The sequence below is a fragment of the Siphateles boraxobius genome, unplaced genomic scaffold, assembly GCF_051911475.1.
Source record: "Siphateles boraxobius isolate OS27281-9 unplaced genomic scaffold, OSU_SipBor_1 13, whole genome shotgun sequence".
NCBI lineage: Eukaryota > Metazoa > Chordata > Actinopteri > Cypriniformes > Leuciscidae > Siphateles > Siphateles boraxobius.
The window spans coordinates 4924683-4945572 of record NW_027508733.1 but is presented as its reverse complement, the minus strand read 5'-3'; the positions used below and the strand labels follow the sequence as shown (position 1 = coordinate 4945572).

At 42.8% G+C, this 20890-nt stretch overlaps 1 protein-coding gene across 3 annotated transcripts in view; it reads left to right on the top strand.

Annotated features, from left to right (window-relative positions):
* LOC143734954 (uncharacterized) overlaps positions 1-20890 on the top strand; it is a 375259-nt gene that overhangs the window by 348192 nt on the left and 6177 nt on the right. For all 3 annotated transcript variants that reach the window (XM_077225251.1, XM_077225252.1, XM_077225250.1), the window contains 3 exons: positions 6245-6382; positions 7754-8074; positions 8537-8851. In XM_077225251.1, coding sequence (XP_077081366.1) covers positions 6245-6382; positions 7754-8074; positions 8537-8851 — 774 coding nt within the window. The remainder of the gene's footprint in view (positions 1-6244; positions 6383-7753; positions 8075-8536; positions 8852-20890) is intronic.

Genomic DNA, 20890 nt, shown 5'->3' with positions numbered 1-20890 from the left:
GACACCTAACACATTCGCCAGATTCTACAATCTCAGAGTGGAGCCTGTGTCCTCTCATGTACTCGCTTCAACCAGCTAGTACTGGACCCGCTCAGGTGTCTTTGCTTGCGCGCCATTCCACTCCACGGACTGGATACGTGCGATATTCTCCTCAGGTGAGCTTCCCCCAAAGCCCTGAGTTCCTCCAGTACTTCTGAAGTCAGTGCCAGTGTCCATTGCCTGCGCGTCGGCTAGGTGCCTCCCGAGTGCATGGTCCCCCCCCTGAGCGACCCCCACATGTGTATTTCCACTGTAAGCCTCTCTGAGCATGTGTCTTTCCCTTGGCAAGCCACCTTGCCACCCCTGGTGTTGAAATATTTCACCTGCGGCTGGACACCCCAGTTTTCCCCATATGCATCCCTCCGGGTCATATGTGTATTCTCTAAGCATTTTTATTGAAATTGGCAAATAAAATCAATAATTCCTGCATAAATCTGAAAATTCTCACACATAAATTAAGGCCTGGTACTAGATCACTAATACAATGTGAAATGAACATTATCACACACACATGTGCGCCTACACAGATAGAAATACATACAGATAGAGAGAGGTGTGACTGCAATAGAGAGCATTTTTATAGAAATTGGGAAATAAAATCAATAATTTCTGCATAAATCTAAACATTTTCACACTCAAATGGAAGGTATGGTATGAGAGCACAAATGCAATATGGAAAGAACGTGACCACACAGATCACATACACACAGAGAGACACACACAAACAAACAGGTGTGACAGCAAAAGAGAGCATTTTTATAGAAATTGGGAAACAAAATCAATAATTCCAGCATGAATCTAAAAATGTTCACACATAAATGAAGGCCTGGCATTAGAGAAAAAAAAACAATGTGGAATGAGCATGATTACACACACACAATGCACGTGCGCGCACACAAACACACACACAGACTCACAGGTGCGTTTACTCTTCACTCCTGTTCATATCTGCCTATAGCTGTTTGTTTTTTGTTTTTATTTACTTTAAAAAAATTAATTTCTTATTCTAAAGTTAATAATTTTATACATTTTGATTATTGAAATAATATGTAACTGCAATCAAGTATTTTCTTTTAGTGGCAACTTATGTGGCATTATTGCAAATTTATTTGGCATTACTGCAAATTTAAATAGCATTATTGCAATAACAAGATACTTCAAAAGACCTCAAACAACAACAAAAATAATTCTAAACTTTGACAATATACTGATTTAATGTATTTTAAACGTTTAATATATATATATATATATATATATATATATATATATATATATATATATATATATATATATATATATATATATATATATATTCTTAACAAAAGCTGTTATAAGAGCAGTAAGTCACATCCAGAAAAATGAATGGATCTCTATGGGGCATCTGCTGGATGCATATCATCGCTGCCCGATGAAACTCACGTATGTCCAAAACGGTTACTTTTCAGGAAGTGAAAAAAACACCTTAATTTCAAAAGCAGTTGAACGTAGCATTGCATACTTGGTATGGCATCTTTAAATGTAACCATATTCTTGCCAGTGTAATGATATAATCCACATATGATCAAAATCGAGTTTAAATGGACATACGTGCATATTTTACAGTAACGGTCGTCGATACGTGATTCTTCCGATCATTAATTAGAATGACCAAGTCGCGTTTCATATTGACAGAATAGGCTACGCTCAGTTTATTTAATAGCCTACGTCTCAGTTTATTAAATACGCTCAGTTTATTAAATAGCCTACGTCTCAGTTTATTAAATACGCGCAGTTTATTAAATAGCCTACGTCTCAGTTTATTAAATACGCGCAGTTTATTAAATAGCCTACGTCTCAGTTTATTAAATACGCTCAGTTTATTAAATGTCTCTTGCAAACTATGAAGGGACAATGAATCAATACACTGACATGGCAATGCTAGACTGATATTTTGTTTGCACAGTCCTACCGTAATTTTATGAATATTTAATAAACTTGAGAACAATTGTCAAAAACAAACGTTTGCTGATAACTTTACCTCACAGTGTTATTCGGCTATCCAATGCTGAGCTTCCAGAGACGCTTAAGATGAAACTTCACGAGACCGGCGAGATGCCTCCACAGTGTGGGAGATACGCGGCGTGATTGACAGCTTTAACACCAAATGGATATACGTGAAAATCAGATGACATGATTTCACAACTTTTCATTGGTCATTTAGATAATGTGAAGCATACTGTATACAGAAATGAACCTGGACATTCTATCCGTCGAAAAATCTCAAAATCAGCAAAATGGACATACGCGGTTTTCATCGGACAACGATGATATTGTAATTACACTTTCAGGCTAAAAATATATTATCTACAAAAAAAACATCTAACCAGCAGATGGCAGAATTATGCATCTAACACCTATGTCAATATCTAGAAACAACTCCTATTTAAAGGGGTGGTAAAACGCATTTTTTCGAAGGCTTGATTGTGTTTGTGGGGTGCACTGTAACATGTGTTCATGCTTCATTTTTTAAAAATTGCATTATTTTTCATATATTTTACCTTTATTCTAGACTGCTCTTCCCCTTCTTGTAAAAACGGTCTTATGGTTTCCTGGTTCTATGAAGCCAGTCCCTCAAAACTACGCAATGGGCTCAGATTGGTTAGCTTGGCCCAGTGTGTTCGCTAACCGTCTAGTGCTCGTCTCCCGGAAACGCCACGCCCCTTGCCTTTACCCAGGGCCGGCCCGTGGCATAGGCAGTATAGGCAAATGCTAAGGGCGCCGGCACCTTATACCCTAGGGGGGGCGCCAGAGCCGCGTAAGGAACTTTCCGCTTTTATTGTAGGCTACTTCATTAACACTGCAACGAGTGGAGCAATTACATAAGCCTGCCAGTGGCGCAAAAAGTGGGTATACCGGTATGTGTAGCGGAGTAGGCGCCCTCATAAGATTTCATCATAGAATTTTGACACGGGACCCCCCTCCAATAATATCGCGAGCGGGCGCGGGCGGCGTGAGCGCTGAGCGAACAGACACGAGTAGTGAGTTGTCGTCGAAAAAGATGGATAAAGCAAAAAAGCGGCCGGGGGCTAAAATAGAAATAGCCCAATCGTTTTGTTTTGTTTTGCTTAATCGGCGGCGCTGGGTTAGTGCTGGTGTAATGCATTGGTCAAAAAAAAGTCAAAAAAGTTTTTTCTGACACCGCATGAAACAAGTATGGTGTCTCTGCGGAACAAAAGTGGGTGTTTCTAAATTTGTGGGAGTTTTTAAACTGGTGGGTGTTTATAAATTATGCAATGAAAATGATGCCTTTCACCTGACCCCGCCCCTAAACCTACCCTCACTGTGACATGGGCAAATCAGGTAACGCGGTTGAAAACGCCCCTCTGTCGCCCACTGATCTGGTAACTCCTATTACTGTCCTGCAGAGACCTATATTTGCATGAAATGTGTAGATCAGCGGCCCATTGGTTGTTTTCTTGATTGACACTGGGCTGGCCCAATCACATCTTTAATGTGAAGTATAGAAAAATACTCTTTCTATTAGTATAGAAATTAGTACAAAAATCAATCTCGCCTAGGGCAACCAAAGGGCTAGAGCCGGCCCTGCCTTTGCCGGTACTTTGTGCTTTGGTGTATTATAAACAATGGCATCAATAAAACCAATCGGACCCGGGGAAACGTTAGTGAAGATGATCGAGCAGAACCTGTTCAAGAACAGCTGTTAAACGACGTTTCAGAAAGGTTTGTTTTTTGTTGTTCTCTCATTACTTTTTAGATACGCTGTTATTTAATTTTACTAATTATTATAGAATTACAAAAAAATAAGCTTCATAAACAAGAATTTCATATAATCGTTTTAACAAATTACAGTCCTCAAAGGGATTGTTTTGAGTAAAGACAGCAGATCTATAGTGATCGTTTCTGACTGTATGCCACCGTTACTTTTTGTATTTTTAGAACGATTGTTAGACAAATATCTGTCGACAGAACTATTAACCCAAAACGAACACTAAACATCGGCTGCCAAATAAAACACAGAACCATGTTTAGCATGGCTGTAGATAAACAAGCATGTAGATAAACATAAAACATAAAAAATAATTTACACTAATTCCAAGTTCGCTGTTGAGATTAAAAAAAAGTTTGTAACGTTAGGTGTTTGTCAGATAACGTTAAGTATGAATGAGCATTTAACAAACCAGCAGAGCCAAACAGCGTTGTCATTTGTTTACTTCCTTGCCACAACGTACAATTAACAATACAAACTATTGCAGGAAAACACATCAACGAAAAATAAATCATACTTACAGGTTGTGGCTCGTAAACAAAAGCTTCTGTTTTTAAAGTTGGAACTGCTCCATCTTTCAGCACAAGCCGTTGTGCGAATCCTGCATTGAATTCGCGAAGATTGTGAAAGCTTTCCTCCGTGTGCAGCACAGAGAGCGAGATTTGGGTCATAATTATGAGGGAACGAGTTAAAAATAAATGTTAACCATTGATGCCTAACTCCCTCGTCCCTAGGAAGGCTGAACAAAGCGGACCTGCAATCCGGATGAAAATAACAGCAGCGTTCCGACGGCATTGCGACAACTCATCTCCAAAGCAATAAGAATGGCCTCGCCCCACTTATTAACTATTCTCGGAGGAGGGGTTTATGTAAATAATGGGATATGCTGACGTCAGCAACTCCCGAGGAATGTCGTGTAGTCCAAAACCGGTCGTTTGCTGTTGTAAGACTGGAAAAACTGTAAGGACTTTAAGAGAGGGCCACTCTCTGAGAAAACAAAGGAAATTAACATTTGAACTCCCCCTCATGCACTATTGAGACGAAGGTCTCACCTCCCTCATCCTAATTCTACATTTCTCTCCCCCATTCTTTATCCTGGCAGAGATCTCCCAAACTCACACAAGAATCTAAATGGTTTAATGTGAATGATTATCATCAAGGTGTATACATGTTTGCTATTATTTGAAATGTCTTGGTGCGACTGGTACAAATGTCTCATTCCCAAAGAAGTAAAACAAAAGGTAATAAGGTTTTTAAGAGTTTAGGAATAACTGGCACACAAAGGAATGTGGTCTCTAGGCACTCCCAAAGGTGTAAGTTCATGAATGCTAATTTCCACTATTCTTAGCAGATGGTCAACTTCTACCCCCAGTAATGGTGGGGGAATACAGTAAATTTCCACTAAACTCAAGTTTTACATATCAAATAAGGTCTGGCTATATAAGGAAAATGCAACGAGAGCTCAGGGCTGTTTTTCTGTATTCAGATTAGCCCGTGTGGTTGAGGGTCTCGCGACTCTCAGCTCACGTAGCCATACAGTGTAGGGTAAAGGATTTTCCTCTTTGTTCTAGAACATTTGATGGTTTGCATTGATTATCTTTCAATTGATTATGGAATTGTAATAATACATTTACCTGACATAATAAATTGTTATATTTGATTATTCTAACAGACTTTGACTTTATTTTCATTGGAGTTAAAAGGAATAGTCAAACATTGACGTATATTTAATGATGAACAGATATCATTGAAAAACCTTTTCATTTTATGGAGTCAGATGAAACGAGTTAATACATAAGATAAAATGTATTGCATTTAACCAAAAATACTTTGCCGCGAGAAAAGACAGTAACACGCAAAGACCTTCACCGCTAATTCGATTACCGCCATTGGATCGAGTTAGACGGCCTTACACTGTAGTTCTTAGAAATAGAATTTTTTAAAAGCAAATATCGCCCTTTGCTTTGAACTTTGAGCGCTGTAACTTTGCAGATGTTGTTTATGCTCAAACAGCAACATTACACCCTAGCTAAAGTTAGAAAAGTGGAATCGTGTTTTACCACCCCTTTAAATTTGATCATCATTAATGTGGTTTTTTTTTTCATAAAAATTGAATATTTCATACGTATGCTAATGTTGTAGTGGATGAATTCTGGAGTAAATAGGTAAAAAAGTACTTCATATTTCCCAAAACACAGCATTAATGAATAGATGAGAAGTAAACAAAAACAAAAATTATAAATTATTTGTATCATTAAAAATGTATATTTTTTGAACAATTACTCTATAAATTGTTGGGGTCATATGGACCCCAAAGCCCAGAAGAGTAAACAGGAAACAAAGACCTTATTAACAGAATCAGATTCATATTTAAATAGATCAGACTGACAGATTTACTCACACTGATGTAATGTAATGTTGCTCTCTTTATCGTTACAGATCCAGCTCTGTCTCTAGGTGATATTGCAGGGATCGCTGTTGCTGTTGTTGTTAGTAATCTGCTGGTGGCTGGGTGTGTAGTTGCTGCTGCTGTGATTTACCAGCGCCGCAAGAACTCTAAACTAAAAAAACAAGCATGTGAGTATTACAGCTGATAAAGCAAGATAAATACTGAGCTTTATTATGCTACAGTAGAGATTAAAAGTGTAAAATGTTTGTTCATAATCATGTTTCAAACATTTTACATTTTTGTATGTAATGTAGTTTTGCTCATAAAAGCAGGGTTAGGAAGAAACATAATAAATACACAGATATTGAAGAGCACTGACCTGTGGTTCCCTTTCAAGGGAACTCGAGCTGCGTTTGAGACGCGGTGGGAACGCTCTGCGTGATTGCGTCATGAAGCACGTGTATAATCAGTCCAATGGAAGAGCGAGACGTCATAGGCGGGTGACGTCATCGACCAGGAAACTATAAAGCAACCCTGAAATCAGACCACGACAGCTTCTGCGCCTTCAGCAAGCGATCTGTGTATTCTGTCCTGTCTGTCAAGTTGCAATATATATATGGACTGATATACACGTGCTTCACGACGCAATCACGCAGAGCGCTAACCTCATCTCAACGCAGCGTCTCGTTCCCTATCAGGGAACTAGGGTTACATACGTAACCTGAGACGTTTTGTTTAATAATGAAGGGTTCTGAATGGATTTTTATACAACTTTAAACTTCTATTTTATGGCTGTGTGGAAATGAAATGTGAAGCTAGTCCACACTTTTTAAAATGCATGAAGTTTTCTGTCAGGGTTGGTGTCTTGGTTTGGGTTAAAATACAGTATTTATAACCAGCTTTAACAACAGACTTCTGTGCAATGCCAGTGAATAGACACGTGTCTCAATTATAATGATCTGTTCTCCTGACTGGTGTTTTGACTGCTTTCACACAGATAATGTGCACTCTTCATCTATTCAGGGTCAAAGGTCAGCTTAAACAAGCTCAGAGTAGTTTATGATGCTTTTCATACCAAAGAGATGGAAACTCTTACTAGAAAAGTTATAGATTTATTTAAATGATAGGACATACAGAGCAATAGATTTAGAGTGTCACAGATGCTAAAATAATAAACACAACCATATCAAACAAAACCTGTGATTAAAATCAGAGGGGAAAAAAATAAAGCCTTCTCTGACTACACAACATGAAACACATTTGGCAGATAATTTTATTTAAAAAAGAAGCACTTAGTTAATGATGAATATAACACAAAACACACAGGTAAAAACACAGATTATGAATAATGTTGAAGTATTTCAGATAATGTGTTAGTTTTTATTGTCTTTTGCTATGAGTGTGATTCAGTGTTTACAGGGTTTAATGCTCAATCATTGAGCAGGTGATAAATGTGGAGCGAATGATCATGTTGATTTTATTCCTTTCTGCTTTTATTGCTTTTCTTCTCCAGCTAATGTCTGTTCTGTGTTTCTCTGTTTCTGTTTGCTGATGTGAAGGGAATGATAAAGGGAGGATACTGTCAGTGATTGAAGGAGAACCTATCATTCTAAACCCTGATAATACTGAAGAACATGAAGACGACAAATTACAGTGGATATTTAGAAGCTGTTGTATTGCTGTAAAGGATATTGCTGCTGATATATTCACTGTACATGATGATCTTCCTGATGGGAGATTTAAAGGCAGACTGAAGCTGGATCCTCAGACTGGATTTCTGATCATCCCAATCACCAGAACAACAGACACTGGAGTTTATGAACTACTGATCACCAGATCAGGAAAGAGCTCATTAAAGAGATTCAGAGTTTCTGTCTTTGGTGAGTAACTCAAATCTTTACGTAATAATGATTTTATTTTAAATAAGCTGAATTGATTAATTACATGGGTTTTATTTGGTTATTTCTTATATGCACAGTCTTCAGCACAAGTATATAATAAAGGCAGAGTTTAATTTCAAATCAATTTTAAAATCAAATACGTATTGATTAATGTTTTAATTATTTTGCTCTAAAATTGATCAATAAACTTGATTCTGATGATCACACAGAGAATATCAGAGAATATGATTGGTTCAACACACACATTACAACAAACATGAGAATTGGGGCCATGTGACTTGTTTATAGATTTATACCATAATTTATAATGAGAAATTACATTAATTTTATTTATAAAATGAGTACATTTTAGGTATTTAGGTATGGAGGAATTTATCCATATTGCTTTTACTACTTTGTTTCTTTTTCTGATTTATGTTCTGTGTTTCTCTGTATGTGTAGTTGAGCCAAAGGAAATAGATAAAAGGTCAGTGAAGGAGGGAGAATCTGTCAAACTGGAGACTGGTGTTAATGACATACAGATAGTTGAACAGACCCTGTGGAAGTTTGGACTAGACACTCCGTTAGCTGAAATCAGAGGAGGAGACAAGAATATCTCACCATTTACTGCTGTAATTTTCCAAGACAGACTGGAGATGAATGATCAGACCGGATCACTGACCATCAAGATGTTCAGACACACAGATGCTGGAATTTATATGCTATACATAATTGAAGAAGGAAATCTCAAAACTTATTTATTCAGGCTCAAAGTCGGTGAGTAAATCAAATATTTCAGTATAATAACAATCTTATTTTCGATCAACCCTGTCAGACATTTAGATGAAAGACTGAGTTTGTATGATTACACTTTCTGATTTCTGTTCGAACAGACTCTGTCACTGTGTGTGTATAATTGTAAATGATTGTGTTAATATTAAGAAATCTAAATGCAAATAATACATTCAAAATCATCTCTCTCTCTCTCTCTCTCTCTCTCTCTCTCTCTCTCTCTCTCTCTCTCTCTCTCTGTGCGCATGTGCGGGTGAGTGGGCGGAGTGAGTGTGAGCGAGCGTTTGGCTGCTGTGTGAGGTACGAGTGGTCTATACTTCTCTATCTTATTTATTTATTTATTTTTTGGTTAGTTGTTTATTGGTTTTGTTTTTTGTAGATTTAAGTTGTGAAGTAGGGAAGTGAGTGTTGTGTCAGACGGGGTGTCGGCTCCCACGTGTTGGGAAGCATGGCTACCCCAGGCAGCGGTGGAAGTTTCAATTCTTTGACAAGGCGTCATGGTGTAAAAATAGACTCAGGTGCTGGTGTGGAGGGATGCAGTTTAGCGGTGGGAGAAGCGGTCGGACATGAGAATATTGTATCAGCGTCCCGTATGAACAGCGCTGTTGTTGTATTTGTGAAAACAGTGGATTTAGCAAATCAGTTAGTACAAAGCGGCATAGTGATTAACGGTATTTATACACCAGTGCTTCCCTTGTCTACACCTTCTAAAAAGGTCACTTTATCAAATGTGCCACCATTTATCCCAAATGAAGTGTTGATCGGATTGCTTGCCCGTTATGGAAAAACAGTCTCGCCTATAAAGATGATTCCGATTGGCACCAAGTCTCCTCTCTTGAAACATGTAGTGTCTTTTAGGCGTTATGTTTATATGATCCTACAAGATAACATTGATGAACTGGATTTGTCCTTAAATTTTCGACACGAGGAATTTAATTACGTAATTTTTGCCACTACAAACAACATGAAGTGTTTTAATTGTGGTGAATTGGGGCATATGATCCGTGCGTGTCCAGGTAGACAAGATAAGAGTAATGAGAGACCTTTACAGGTTTTAGAAGATGGAAACATTGTAAATGTAGATCGAAATGTCGCTGTGATAGTTGCAGATGATGAGGTGCCTGGACCGAGTTCAGTGCAGATAGCGGCGCCGGCGGCTGTCACAGTGACAGTGGATGTACAGCGGGCGGATCGTTCTGAGGAGGATGAAGGAATGGTGGTCACTGTGGGTGAAGATAAGGAGGTGGAGAATAGAGACTGTGTTGTGGACACGGTAGACAAATCTTCTGTTAATCTTGAAAGTGTGATGGAGCCCGAGTTGGACGATTGTGCTTTTAAAACGCCACTGAAGCGAAGGCTAGAACAGCGTCCTTCAGATCAGAAAGCAAAAAAAGGATCGGTTCGCGATTTAAGCCAAACAGACACAGAAAGTGAAAGTGATTTTTCGGAATGCAGTGTGGAGTGCAGTTTGCCGCTAAGTGGTTTTTCGAATAGGAGTTATAGTTCGGACGACATTAAATCTTTTTTGAAGGCAACTAAGAATGTGAGAAAAGTTCGTATCGAAGAGTTTTTTCCTGATGTACTGCAGTTCATTGATAAAGCAAGAATATATAGGAGTGAAGGGTGTTTTAGTAATCAAGAAGTATATCGTCTGAAGAAAATACTTGCTAAGCTTAATGCCCAACCAGAGTCCAATAGTTGTAGTGAAAAATGAAAAACACATGTATGTGGGGTTGTGTTTGTTGAGTCTAATTTGCTTTTTTCTTTCCTCATTTATGGAAGAAATATGCATTGCTTCTCTGAATATGAATGGGGCAAGAGAAAGTAAAAAGCGGTTTCGTCTTTTTGAAACAATTAGACAGAAAAAAGTGCATGTCTTATTTGCTCAAGAGACTCATAGTGATGAGATAAATGCGAGTGATTGGGCAAGAGAGTTTGATGGATTGTCTATTTTAAGTCATTTGAGTTCCACCAGTGGAGGTGTTGCTATATTATTTTCTAAGACTTTTGTTCCTTGTTCATATCAAGTGGAAGAGATTTTAAAGGGTAGACTGCTAAAAGTCAGAGTCCAGTTCGAGAATAGTTTTTTTGTATTTATTTCTGTGTATGTTCCTACCAGAGCAATTGAAAGAATGTGTTTTTTAGATACGCTGAGTCATGTATTAGCAAATTGTAACACAGAGGATGTTTTAATTTTAGGGGGGGATTTTAATTGTACGGAGAACTTAACAGACAGGAATCATGTCGAGCCTCATATGCCATCACGAAAGAGACTCATTGAGTTGATGAAGTCTAATGAGATTGCTGATGTGTGGAAAATTTTTAATTTCAACCAAAGGCAGTATACTTGGACTCATGTTCAAGATAATCTAATATCTCTAGCGAGGTTGGATAGATTCTATGGATATAAACATCAACTTAATTTTTTTAGGGGGTGTTCTATTATCCCAGTTGGTTTTTCTGACCATAGTCTGGTAAAATGTGATGTGACAGTGGTTTCTATTAAGCCAAAAAGTGCTTATTGGCACTTGAATAATAATCTGTTATGTGATCTTTTTTTTAGAGGTATTTTTAAAGATTTTTGGATTGAATTTAGATCAAAAAAGTCTTCCTTTCAATCTGTACAGCAGTGGTGGGATTTTGCGAAAACACAAGTGAGACAGTTATGTCAATATTATACCTTTAATGCCACAAGGGAAAGAAAAGGTGCAATTGAAATGTTAGAAAAAGAATTAAAGGAATTGCAAGAACTTGCTGAAGTCACTGGAGAGTTAACTGTTATCAAGAGTTTTAAAGAGAAAAAGAATTTTTTAAATGACCTGTTAGATGTAACTGCACAAGGAGCTCTCGTCAGGTCAAGATTTCAGAATATAGAGTTGATGGATGCACCTTCTAAATTCTTCTTTAATTTAGAGAAAAAAAATGGGCAAAAAAGGTTTATACACACTTTACGTTCTGAGACTGGAGATGTGTTGTCAGATGCTTTTGAAATCAGAAACAGGGCAGTTAGTTTTTATGAAAAATTATATGAGAGTGAATTAACGCTTGATGAAATGCAGGATGAGAGTTTTTTTGAAAATCTGCCTCAAGTATCTGAAGAAGTAAATGCTGAACTTAGTAAAGCTGTCACTTTAGAGGAATTAGAAAAGGCACTTCAAAGTATGGAAGGTGGTAAAGTACCTGGAATAGATGGGCTACCAGTTGAATTTTATAGGACGTTTTGGACAGAAGTGAGCCCAGATTTATTGCAAGTAATAAATGAAAGTTTGATTAATGGACAACTACCTTTAAGTTGTAGAAGAAGTGTTCTTACATTACTGCCAAAGAAAGGTGATCTAAATGAGATAAAAAATTGGAGACCTGTGAGCTTGCTGTGTACAGATTACAAATTACTTTCCAAAGTTTTGGCGAGTAGATTAAGTGAAGTTTTAAGTCAAATTGTTCATCCCGATCAGACATATTGTGTTCCAGGGAGACAAATTTTTCATAATATTTCCTTTATTAGAGATATTTTAGAGATAGGTAAAAACTTAAAATTGGACTTTGGCCTTGTGTCAATTGACCAAGAAAAAGCTTTTGACAGAGTGGAGCACTTGTATTTATGGAATGTTTTAACAGCTTTTGGTTTTAGCAATGGTTTTATTTCCTTGATTAAAGTGTTGTACAATGATGTCGAAAGTATTTTAAAAATTAATGGAAATTTGTGTGCCCCTTTCAAAGTATTTAGAGGTATCAGACAAGGCTGTGCATTGTCTGGAATGCTGTATACTTTGGCTATAGAGCCTCTCTTAAATAAATTAAGAGCACAAGTGTCTGGAGTACGTGTCCCATGCTGTATAAATGTTTTTAAGTTATCGGCATATGCTGACGACATTGTCGTTCTAATTAATGGACAGAGAGATGTAAATGTGTTGTTGGAGATCTTGAAAAATTTTCAAAAAATTTCTGCCACAAAAGTAAATTGGTCCAAGAGTGAAGCAATTTTGGTTGGAAGTTGGGACAACATGGAACCAACACTTCCAGAAGGGTTATCCTGGACCAAGGAAGGCCTAAAATATTTGGGAGTGTTTTTAGGGGATGAAATGTTTATGAAAAAGAATTTTGAAGGGATTGTGGAGAAGTTTAAAGGTCGCCTTAACAAATGGAAATTTTTGCTCCCTAAAATGTCATATAAAGGTCGAGTATTGATTATAAACAATTTAATTGCATCTGCTCTATGGCATCGATTTTATTGTGTAGATCCTCCACGAGATTTATTGCCAAGATTACAATCTATTTTAGTTGATTTTTTTTGGGATAAGATGCATTGGGTGCTGAAAGCCGTTCTGTATTTACCCAAAGAAGAAGGCGGACATGGTTTAATGCATATACAGAGCAGAATAGCAGCCTTCAGGCTTCAGTTTGCCCAAAGGCTGTTGACTGGGCCAGTAGACTCAAACTGGAAACATGCTGCTTGTGTTATTTTGCGAAATTTCAGAGGTCTGGACTTTGAGAGATCTTTGTTTTGGTTGAATCCGCAAAGGATGGACTTGTCTAAGTTGCCCATTTTTTATCGGAATCTATTTAAAGTCTGGTCGTTGTTCAAGGTGCAGAGACCCAGCTCTATGACCTCACTGCATTGGTTGCTAAAAGAACCGCTGGTTCATGGATCGCGCTTGGACTTGTCAAATGGAAAGACACTCCCTGCAATTTGTGATATTCTTCTTGATGCTGGAGTTTTGACGCTTGGACAATTATTTAAACTGGCTGGACTGGACTTTGAGAATGTTGATGCGGTCGTCAGACAGTTGGGGTTGAAATCGAAACGCATAACGGCCAAATTACTTGGAGAATGGAAGTCAGCACTTACGTCAGAAGAAGTTAAACTGCTGGAAGATTATACTGAAGGGTTAATTACTCCAGACTGCAATGACCCTTTTCCTGATTTGTGTCTGTTGACTGATTTTGAAGAATGTGAAGGTGTTTTTTTACAACCTAACTTGATGATGTTAATGGGTCCTAATCCAGTGTCTGGAAAATGTTTGTACAAAAACTGTGTCAAAACTCTGAATAAGAATTGTTTGCATAAAAGAGTTGATACGCCTTGGCGTTCTGTCCTCCATCTAGGAGAGGATGTCAAGCCGGAATGGCGAGTGCTATACAAGTCACCTTTGCCAAAAAAAGTGGGTGACTTACAGTGGAGGATTCTTCATGGAGCGATTGCCGTGAATGCACTTGTTTCAGTCATAAACCATGATACTAGCGATGAATGCCCTTTCTGTTTCCAGAAGGAGAACATATTTCATGCTTTTGTGTATTGTAACAGGCTTTTACCATTGTTTCAGGTTTTAAAGAGTTTATTTGGTTGTTTTGATGAGACTTTTTCTTTGGAAACGTTTATTTGTGGGTTTAAATACATCCGGAGATGTCGATTTGGTTGTCAATTATTGAATTTTTTGCTGGGTCAAGCAAAGAAGGCGATATATGACACTAGAAAAATAAGAATTGAACGCAATTCAAGTGTTAATTTGCAGATTGTGTTTCTTAACCTAGTAAAATCCAGAATTTTAATTGACTTTCGGTTTTATAAGGCTATGGGGGATCTTATGTCTTTTGAATTGATTTGGTGTTATAAGGGGGCTCTGTGTGAAATAATTAATGAGAGTTTACAGTTTGCACATATTTTGGAATGAGTTGTATATTTAATATTGAATGTGTATGTTTTTTTGTACTCTTGTAGGTAGGAACTGAATGTATTAGTATTAGGTTATTTGTAATAAAAGGTGTTTAAAATTCAAAAATTCTCTCTCTCTCTCTCTCTCTCTCTCTCTCTCTCTCTCTCTCTCTCTCTCTCTCTCTAAAAAAACTAATTTATTGTTATATTTTTTTTTTCTTTATTGATTTATCCTTATCTTTTTTTCTTTTTGTCTCCGAATCATACTGGGAGTGTGTTTCATCATTTCTTATTCTTTGGGGGGTTAAGATAGTTTAGGGTTTTTTGCGGCCTCTTCGGCGTCTGTATGGCGTCTCCCACGGGGGGAACCAGTGCGGTTTCCCTCCGGAATGGGTTTAGGTGTGTACCGGAGCCGACCGCTTCGATTGAGGATGTATTGATTGTAGTCGGTGATCAGGTTGGTCACGAAAATATAAATTCGGCTTCGCGTATGAACAAAGCTGTTGTGATTTTTTTGAAGACTGAACAGCTTGTTAATCAAATAATTGAGAATGGACTTTGGGTGAAGGGGATGTTTGTGGCGGCAACTCCGCTATATGCACCGGCTACAAAAGTGATCGTTTCAAACGTCCCTCCGTTTATTAAAAATGAAGCGATCGTAAAAGAATTGTCTCGTTTTGGGAAATTGGTCAGTCCAGTCAAGATGGTACCTTTGGGATGTAAAAATCCAGCTTTAAAACATATTCTTTCATTTAGACGACAAGTTCACATGTTTTTAAATTCGCAGGATAAAACTTTAGATGCGTCGTTTAGAGTAAATGATGGAGATAGTTCCTATGTGTTATATGCGAGCACTGAAAGCTTACGATGTTTTGAGTGTGGTGACATCGGCCATAAAAGATTCTCGTGTCCGCATAAAAATAGATCAGAGGAGACTCGGGATGCGGAAAATGAAGCTACAACTGAGAGCGAGGTTAATCAGAATCAATCAGCAATGGAGGGTCATGCTGATCAAAATCGGGAACCAGGGAAAGTTTTAGAAGGTCGAGTCGTGGATACAGGAAATGAGGTGAGTGAAAACTCTAGTAAACTTGCTGAGGTTTTGCCAGAAGAGCAGCCTTGTTGTAGTAGTGAAATAGTTTTAAAGGGGATGACTACGGTTCAAGATGTGGTTTCTGCAGAGTTATTAATGACTCAGGATGATGATGGATATAAGGATGATGATTGTTGCTCTGATATATCCGATTGCCCGAAAGTAGGTGATGGCTTGTACACTGTGGAAGAGATAAATGAGTTTCTGGATGAAACTAAAGGTAGAAAAGTGGTTGTTGATGATTATTTCCCAGATACTGATAAGTTCGTTGCTTCAGTTGTGTGGGCGCGGAAAACGTATAATATTTCTGTTTTGTCGCAACAGAAACGCTTTCGGTTGAAAAAATATATAGCTGCGATAAGGCAAAGGAAAAGAGTAGGGAAGGAAATTGGGGGATATATTAAATAATTGTAATGGCTGTTTGTCTGTCTTTTTGTTTTTCTTGTCTTTTCTGTCTTTCCCTACTTTTCTGTTTCATGGAGCCTTTGCGAGTAGCTTCTTTAAACGTAAATGGCCTTAGAGATGGAAGAAAACGTCTACGGTTACGTATGTAACCCTCGTTCCCTGAGTAGGGAACGGAGACGTTACGTCGGATGACGACGAATGGGGTTTCGCTTAGAAAGCCTATCAACTTCGAGTATTACAAAACGAGCCAATGGCAAAGAAATGCCATGGGTCTGCGGAATTTGCATGGCGTAACTCCGCCCCACCTCGTGGGTATAAAAGGAGGAAGCCGGCAGCAAGCAGATATGTTTCTTCGCTGAGGAGCCAAGACTGAGCTCAGGCGATCCCCGCGGTACAGCGGAAAGTGGCAGGCAGACGTAACGTCTCCGTTCCCTACTCAGGGAACGAGGGTTACATACGTAACCGTAGACGTTCCCTTTCGTTGTCACTCCGAGTTACGTCGGATGACGACGAATGGGGTTACCAGTCTAATCACGCCACCTTCTCAGCTGTCTTCCAGTGCCCTGCGTAAATCGAGATCCCTGTCAGCCTGGACAAAGGACTCCATATAACACAGGAATACCAAGGTACACTGGGAAGCATATCCCAAGCTAGGGGAAGTATGCAATTAATGCCAGCCCGGAGGGGGGGGACTTAGAGAATACACATATGACCCGAAGGAAGCATATGGGAAACACTGGGGTGTCCAGCCGCAGGTGGAATATTTCAACCCCAGGGGTGGCAAGGTGGCTTGCCAAGGGAAAGACACACGCTCAGAGAGGCTTACAGTGGAAATACACATGTGGGGGTCGCTCAGAGGAGGGACCATGCACACGGGAGGCACCTAGCCGACGCACAGGCAATAGACACTGGCGCCGACGTCAGGAGTGCTGGAGGAGCTCAGGGCTTTCGGAGAAGCTCACCTGAGAAAAATATCGCACGTATCCAGTCCGTGGAGTGGAATGGCGAGCAAGCGAAGACACCTGAGCGGGTCCGGTACTAGCTGGTTGAAGCGAGTACACGAGAGGACACAGGCTCCACTCGGAGATTATAGAATCTGGCGAATGTGTTAGGTGTCGCCCAGCCTGCAGCTCTGCAGATGTCTGTTAGCGAGGCGCCATGCGCTAGAGCCCAAGAGGACGCCACACTCCGGGTGGAGTGGGCAGTCACACCAAGGGGGCACGGTCGACCTTGCTGCTGGTAAGCCAAGGCAATGGTGTCCACTATCCAGTGAGACAACCTTTGCTTGGAGAGAGCCTTTCCCTTCAGCTTCCCACCATAACAGACAAAGAGCTGGTCTGAGGTCCTGAAACACTGCGTTCTGTCTACATAGGCGCGGAGAGCGCGTACTGGACAGAGCAGTGCCAAGGCTGGGTCTGCCTCCTCCGAGGGCAGCGCTTGCAGGTTCACCACCTGGTCCCGGAAGGGAGTGGTAGGAACCTTGGGCACATATCCAGGCCGGGGTCTCAGGATCACGTGAGAGTAAGCCGGCCCAAATTCCAGGCACGCTTCGTCAACGGAGAATGCGTGCAGGTCCCCAACCCTCTTGATGGAGGCCAGTGCAACCAGGAGCGCTGTCTTCATAGACAGGAACTTAAGCTCAACTGATTGCAGGGGCTCAAAGGGAGCACTCTTCAGGGCAGTTAGAACCACTGAGAGGTCCCAAGAGGGAACGAGAGGAGGACGAGGAGGATTCAGTCTCCTCGCTCCTCTCAGGAACCTGATGATCAGGTCGTGCTTCCCCACCGACTTACCTTCGATGAGGTCATGATGTGCGGCAATGGCGGCAACATAGACCTTCAGGGTGGAGGGAGACAGCCTTCGCTCCAGCCCCTGTTGAAGGAAGGAAAGCAAAACACTGATCGAGCATCTCCGGGGGTCTTCTCGGAGAGAAGAGCACCAGTTGACGAAGAGGTTCCACTTCAACGCATAGACGTGTCTCGTGGACGACGCTCTAGCGGAAGTGATGGTAGCCACCACCGCTGGTGGTAGGGTACTCAAACCTGCCTCGTCCCATCCAGGAGCCACACGTGGAGGTTCCAAAGATCGGGACGAGGGTGCCATAGGGTGCCCCGTCCCTGAGAAAGAAGGTTCTTCCTCAGAGGGATCGGCCAGGGAGGTGCTGTCGCGAGGAGTACTAGTTCGGGGAACCAGGTCCGGTTGGGCCAGTAAGGGGCAACCAGAATGACCTGCTCCTCGTCCTCCCTGACCTTGCGCAAAGTGTGCGCAAGAAGGCTCACTGGGGGAAACGCATACTTGCGGCCCTGCGGCCAGCTGTGCGCCAGAGCATCCGTGCCGAGCGTGCCCTCGGTCAGGGAATAGAACTGGGCGCAATGGGTCGAGTCGTGAGAGGCAAACAGATCTATCTGCGCGTCCCCGAACTGGTCCCAAATCAGCTGAACCGACTGGGGATGGAGTCGCCATTCTCCAGGGAGGGGCTGAAGCCGTGAGAGCTCGTCGGCTGCACAGTTCAGCGCTCCGGGAATGAAGATGGCTCGAAGCGACCTCAGATGCTTCTGACTCCATAGGAGGAGGTGGCGAGCGAGTTGTGACATACGGCGGGAGCGTAGACCACCTTGATGGTTGATGTACGCTACAGTGGCGGTATTGTCTGAGCGGACTAGTACGTGTTGACCCCTGAGCAACGCCCGGAAGCGGTGCAGGGCAAGGCGTACTGCCAACAACTCGAGGCAATTGACATGCCACAGCCGCTGGGGTCCTGTCCAGGAGCCCGCAGTAGCATGTCCATTGCACATGGCGCCCCAGCCCGTGGTGGAGGCATCTGTTGAGACAACAACATGCCGGGAAGCTCGAGCCAGGGGGACACCGGCCCTGAGAAAATCGAGGTTCGACCACGGGGTGAAGAACTGACGGCAGGTCGGAGTAACTGGTACTCGGAACGTGCCGTGTTGCCATGCCCACCTCGGGACTCGGTCGCGAAGCCAAAGCTGAAGCGGTCTCATATGAAGCAATCCGAGCGGCGTGACCGCGGCTGCAGATGCCATATGCCCCAGGAGCCTCTGAAAAAGTTTCAGTGGAACCGCACTCTTGCCCTCGAATTGTCTTAGGCAAGTCAGCAGTGACTGCGCGCGCTCGCTCGTAAGCTGCGCGGACATGGCGACCGAGTCGATGTCCATACCGAGAAAAGAGATCCTCTGCACGGGGCAAAGTTTGCTCTTCTCCCAGTTGACCCGAAGGCCCAGACGGGCTAGGTGCCGGAGCACTAGGTCCCTGTGTTCGCAAACCTGATCTCGAGAGTGAGCTAGGATCAGCCAGTCGTCGATATAACTCAGGATGCGAACCCCTTGCTCTCGAAGGGGAACAAGGGCCGCCTCGACGACCTTCGTGAAGATGCGAGGAGACAGGGCTAGCCCGAAAGGGAGAACCGCGTACTGGTATGCCTGCCCCTCGAAAGCAAACCGGAGGAACGGTCTGTGTCGAGGAAGAATGGAGACATGAAAGTAGGCGTCCTTCAGGTCGATCGCTGCAAACCAATCCTGGGGCCGTATGCATTCGAAAACGCGTTTGGCGGTGAGCATCTTGAACGGCATCCGGTGAAGGGAGCGGTTCAGCACGCGCAAGTCCAGGATTGGCCGTAACCCACCGGTTTTCTTGGGGACAATGAAGTAGGGGCTGTAGAAGCCGGACCTCATCTCGGCTGGAGGGACAGTCTCGATTGCACCCTTCGCCAGCAGGGTGGCAATCTCTGCTCTCATGATAGGGGCATTGCCACCGACCAAAGTGGAGCGGACTCCCCTGAAGCGGGGAGGAGACCGTGCGAACTGAATCGCATAGCCGAGCCTGACGGTACGCGCGATCCAGTGGGACAGACGGGGAAGCTCTAGCCAGGCTCCCAGGAACTGAACCAACGGGATCATGCGAGCCACAGGCGTCCCCCCGGAGGGGCAGCGAGGCGGAGTAACTGGCCCAGAAGTGGACGGCATAGCGGCCCGGAGAGGGGGCACAGTTAGCAACCGCACCCTGGCAGAGGGGGCCAGGGGAGGACCAGGCTGGTCGTCCCGCGGGGGCCTGCTCTGCCAGGGGTCTGGCGACAGAGGGGGACAGGGGCGAAGCGGTCCGTGGACGGCACGCCGTGTCAACCGCCTCTGGGACAGAGGGGGGCGAGGAGAGCACGGCTTGTGGGCGGCGCTCTGTGTCGCCCGAGAACTCTGTGAGCTCAGGGAAGAGGGGATTGTTTCTGTCTTTAACCACATTAGGGTGCTGCCCACCCGTGGGTGAGCAGCGGGGAGTGGAGAACAAAAGATTCTCCCCCGGCCCTCCACCGGGGGAAGGAGTGGTCCTGCTACCACCTCCTGAGAAACAATCATCATCCCTGAGCAGCCCGTCTCAGGAGCGCCGCTTGGCCCGGCGTTTAGCGGGGGGCGGGGCAGGAGAGGGCTGTGGCGCCTTCTTACGGCTTCCTCCGCGACCGGCCCTGGGTGGAGGCTGCTGCGTGGTCCGGGCGGGAGGGGCGGGAGCCGCAGGAGGGCGCCCTCGGCGGGAAACAGGTCGAGGCGTCTGCCCGGCCGGCAAGGTGGAGGCAGCAGCGGGCCGGCGGGGCAGAATGTGTTTGATGGCCTCGGTCTGTTTCTGGGCAGTTGAAAACTGTTGGGCAAAGTCTTCAACTGCATCGCCGAAGAGGCCGGCCTGGGACAAGGGGGCGTTAAGCAGACGGGTCCGCTCAGCGTCCCGCATGTCAGCCAGGTTCAGCCACAGATGTCGCTCCTGGACCACAGCTGTGGACATCACCAAACCCAGGGAGCGCGCGGTAACCTTCGTCGCCCGGAGAGCAAGGTCGGTCGCGGCGCGCAGCTCATCAAAGAGCCCTGGGTTT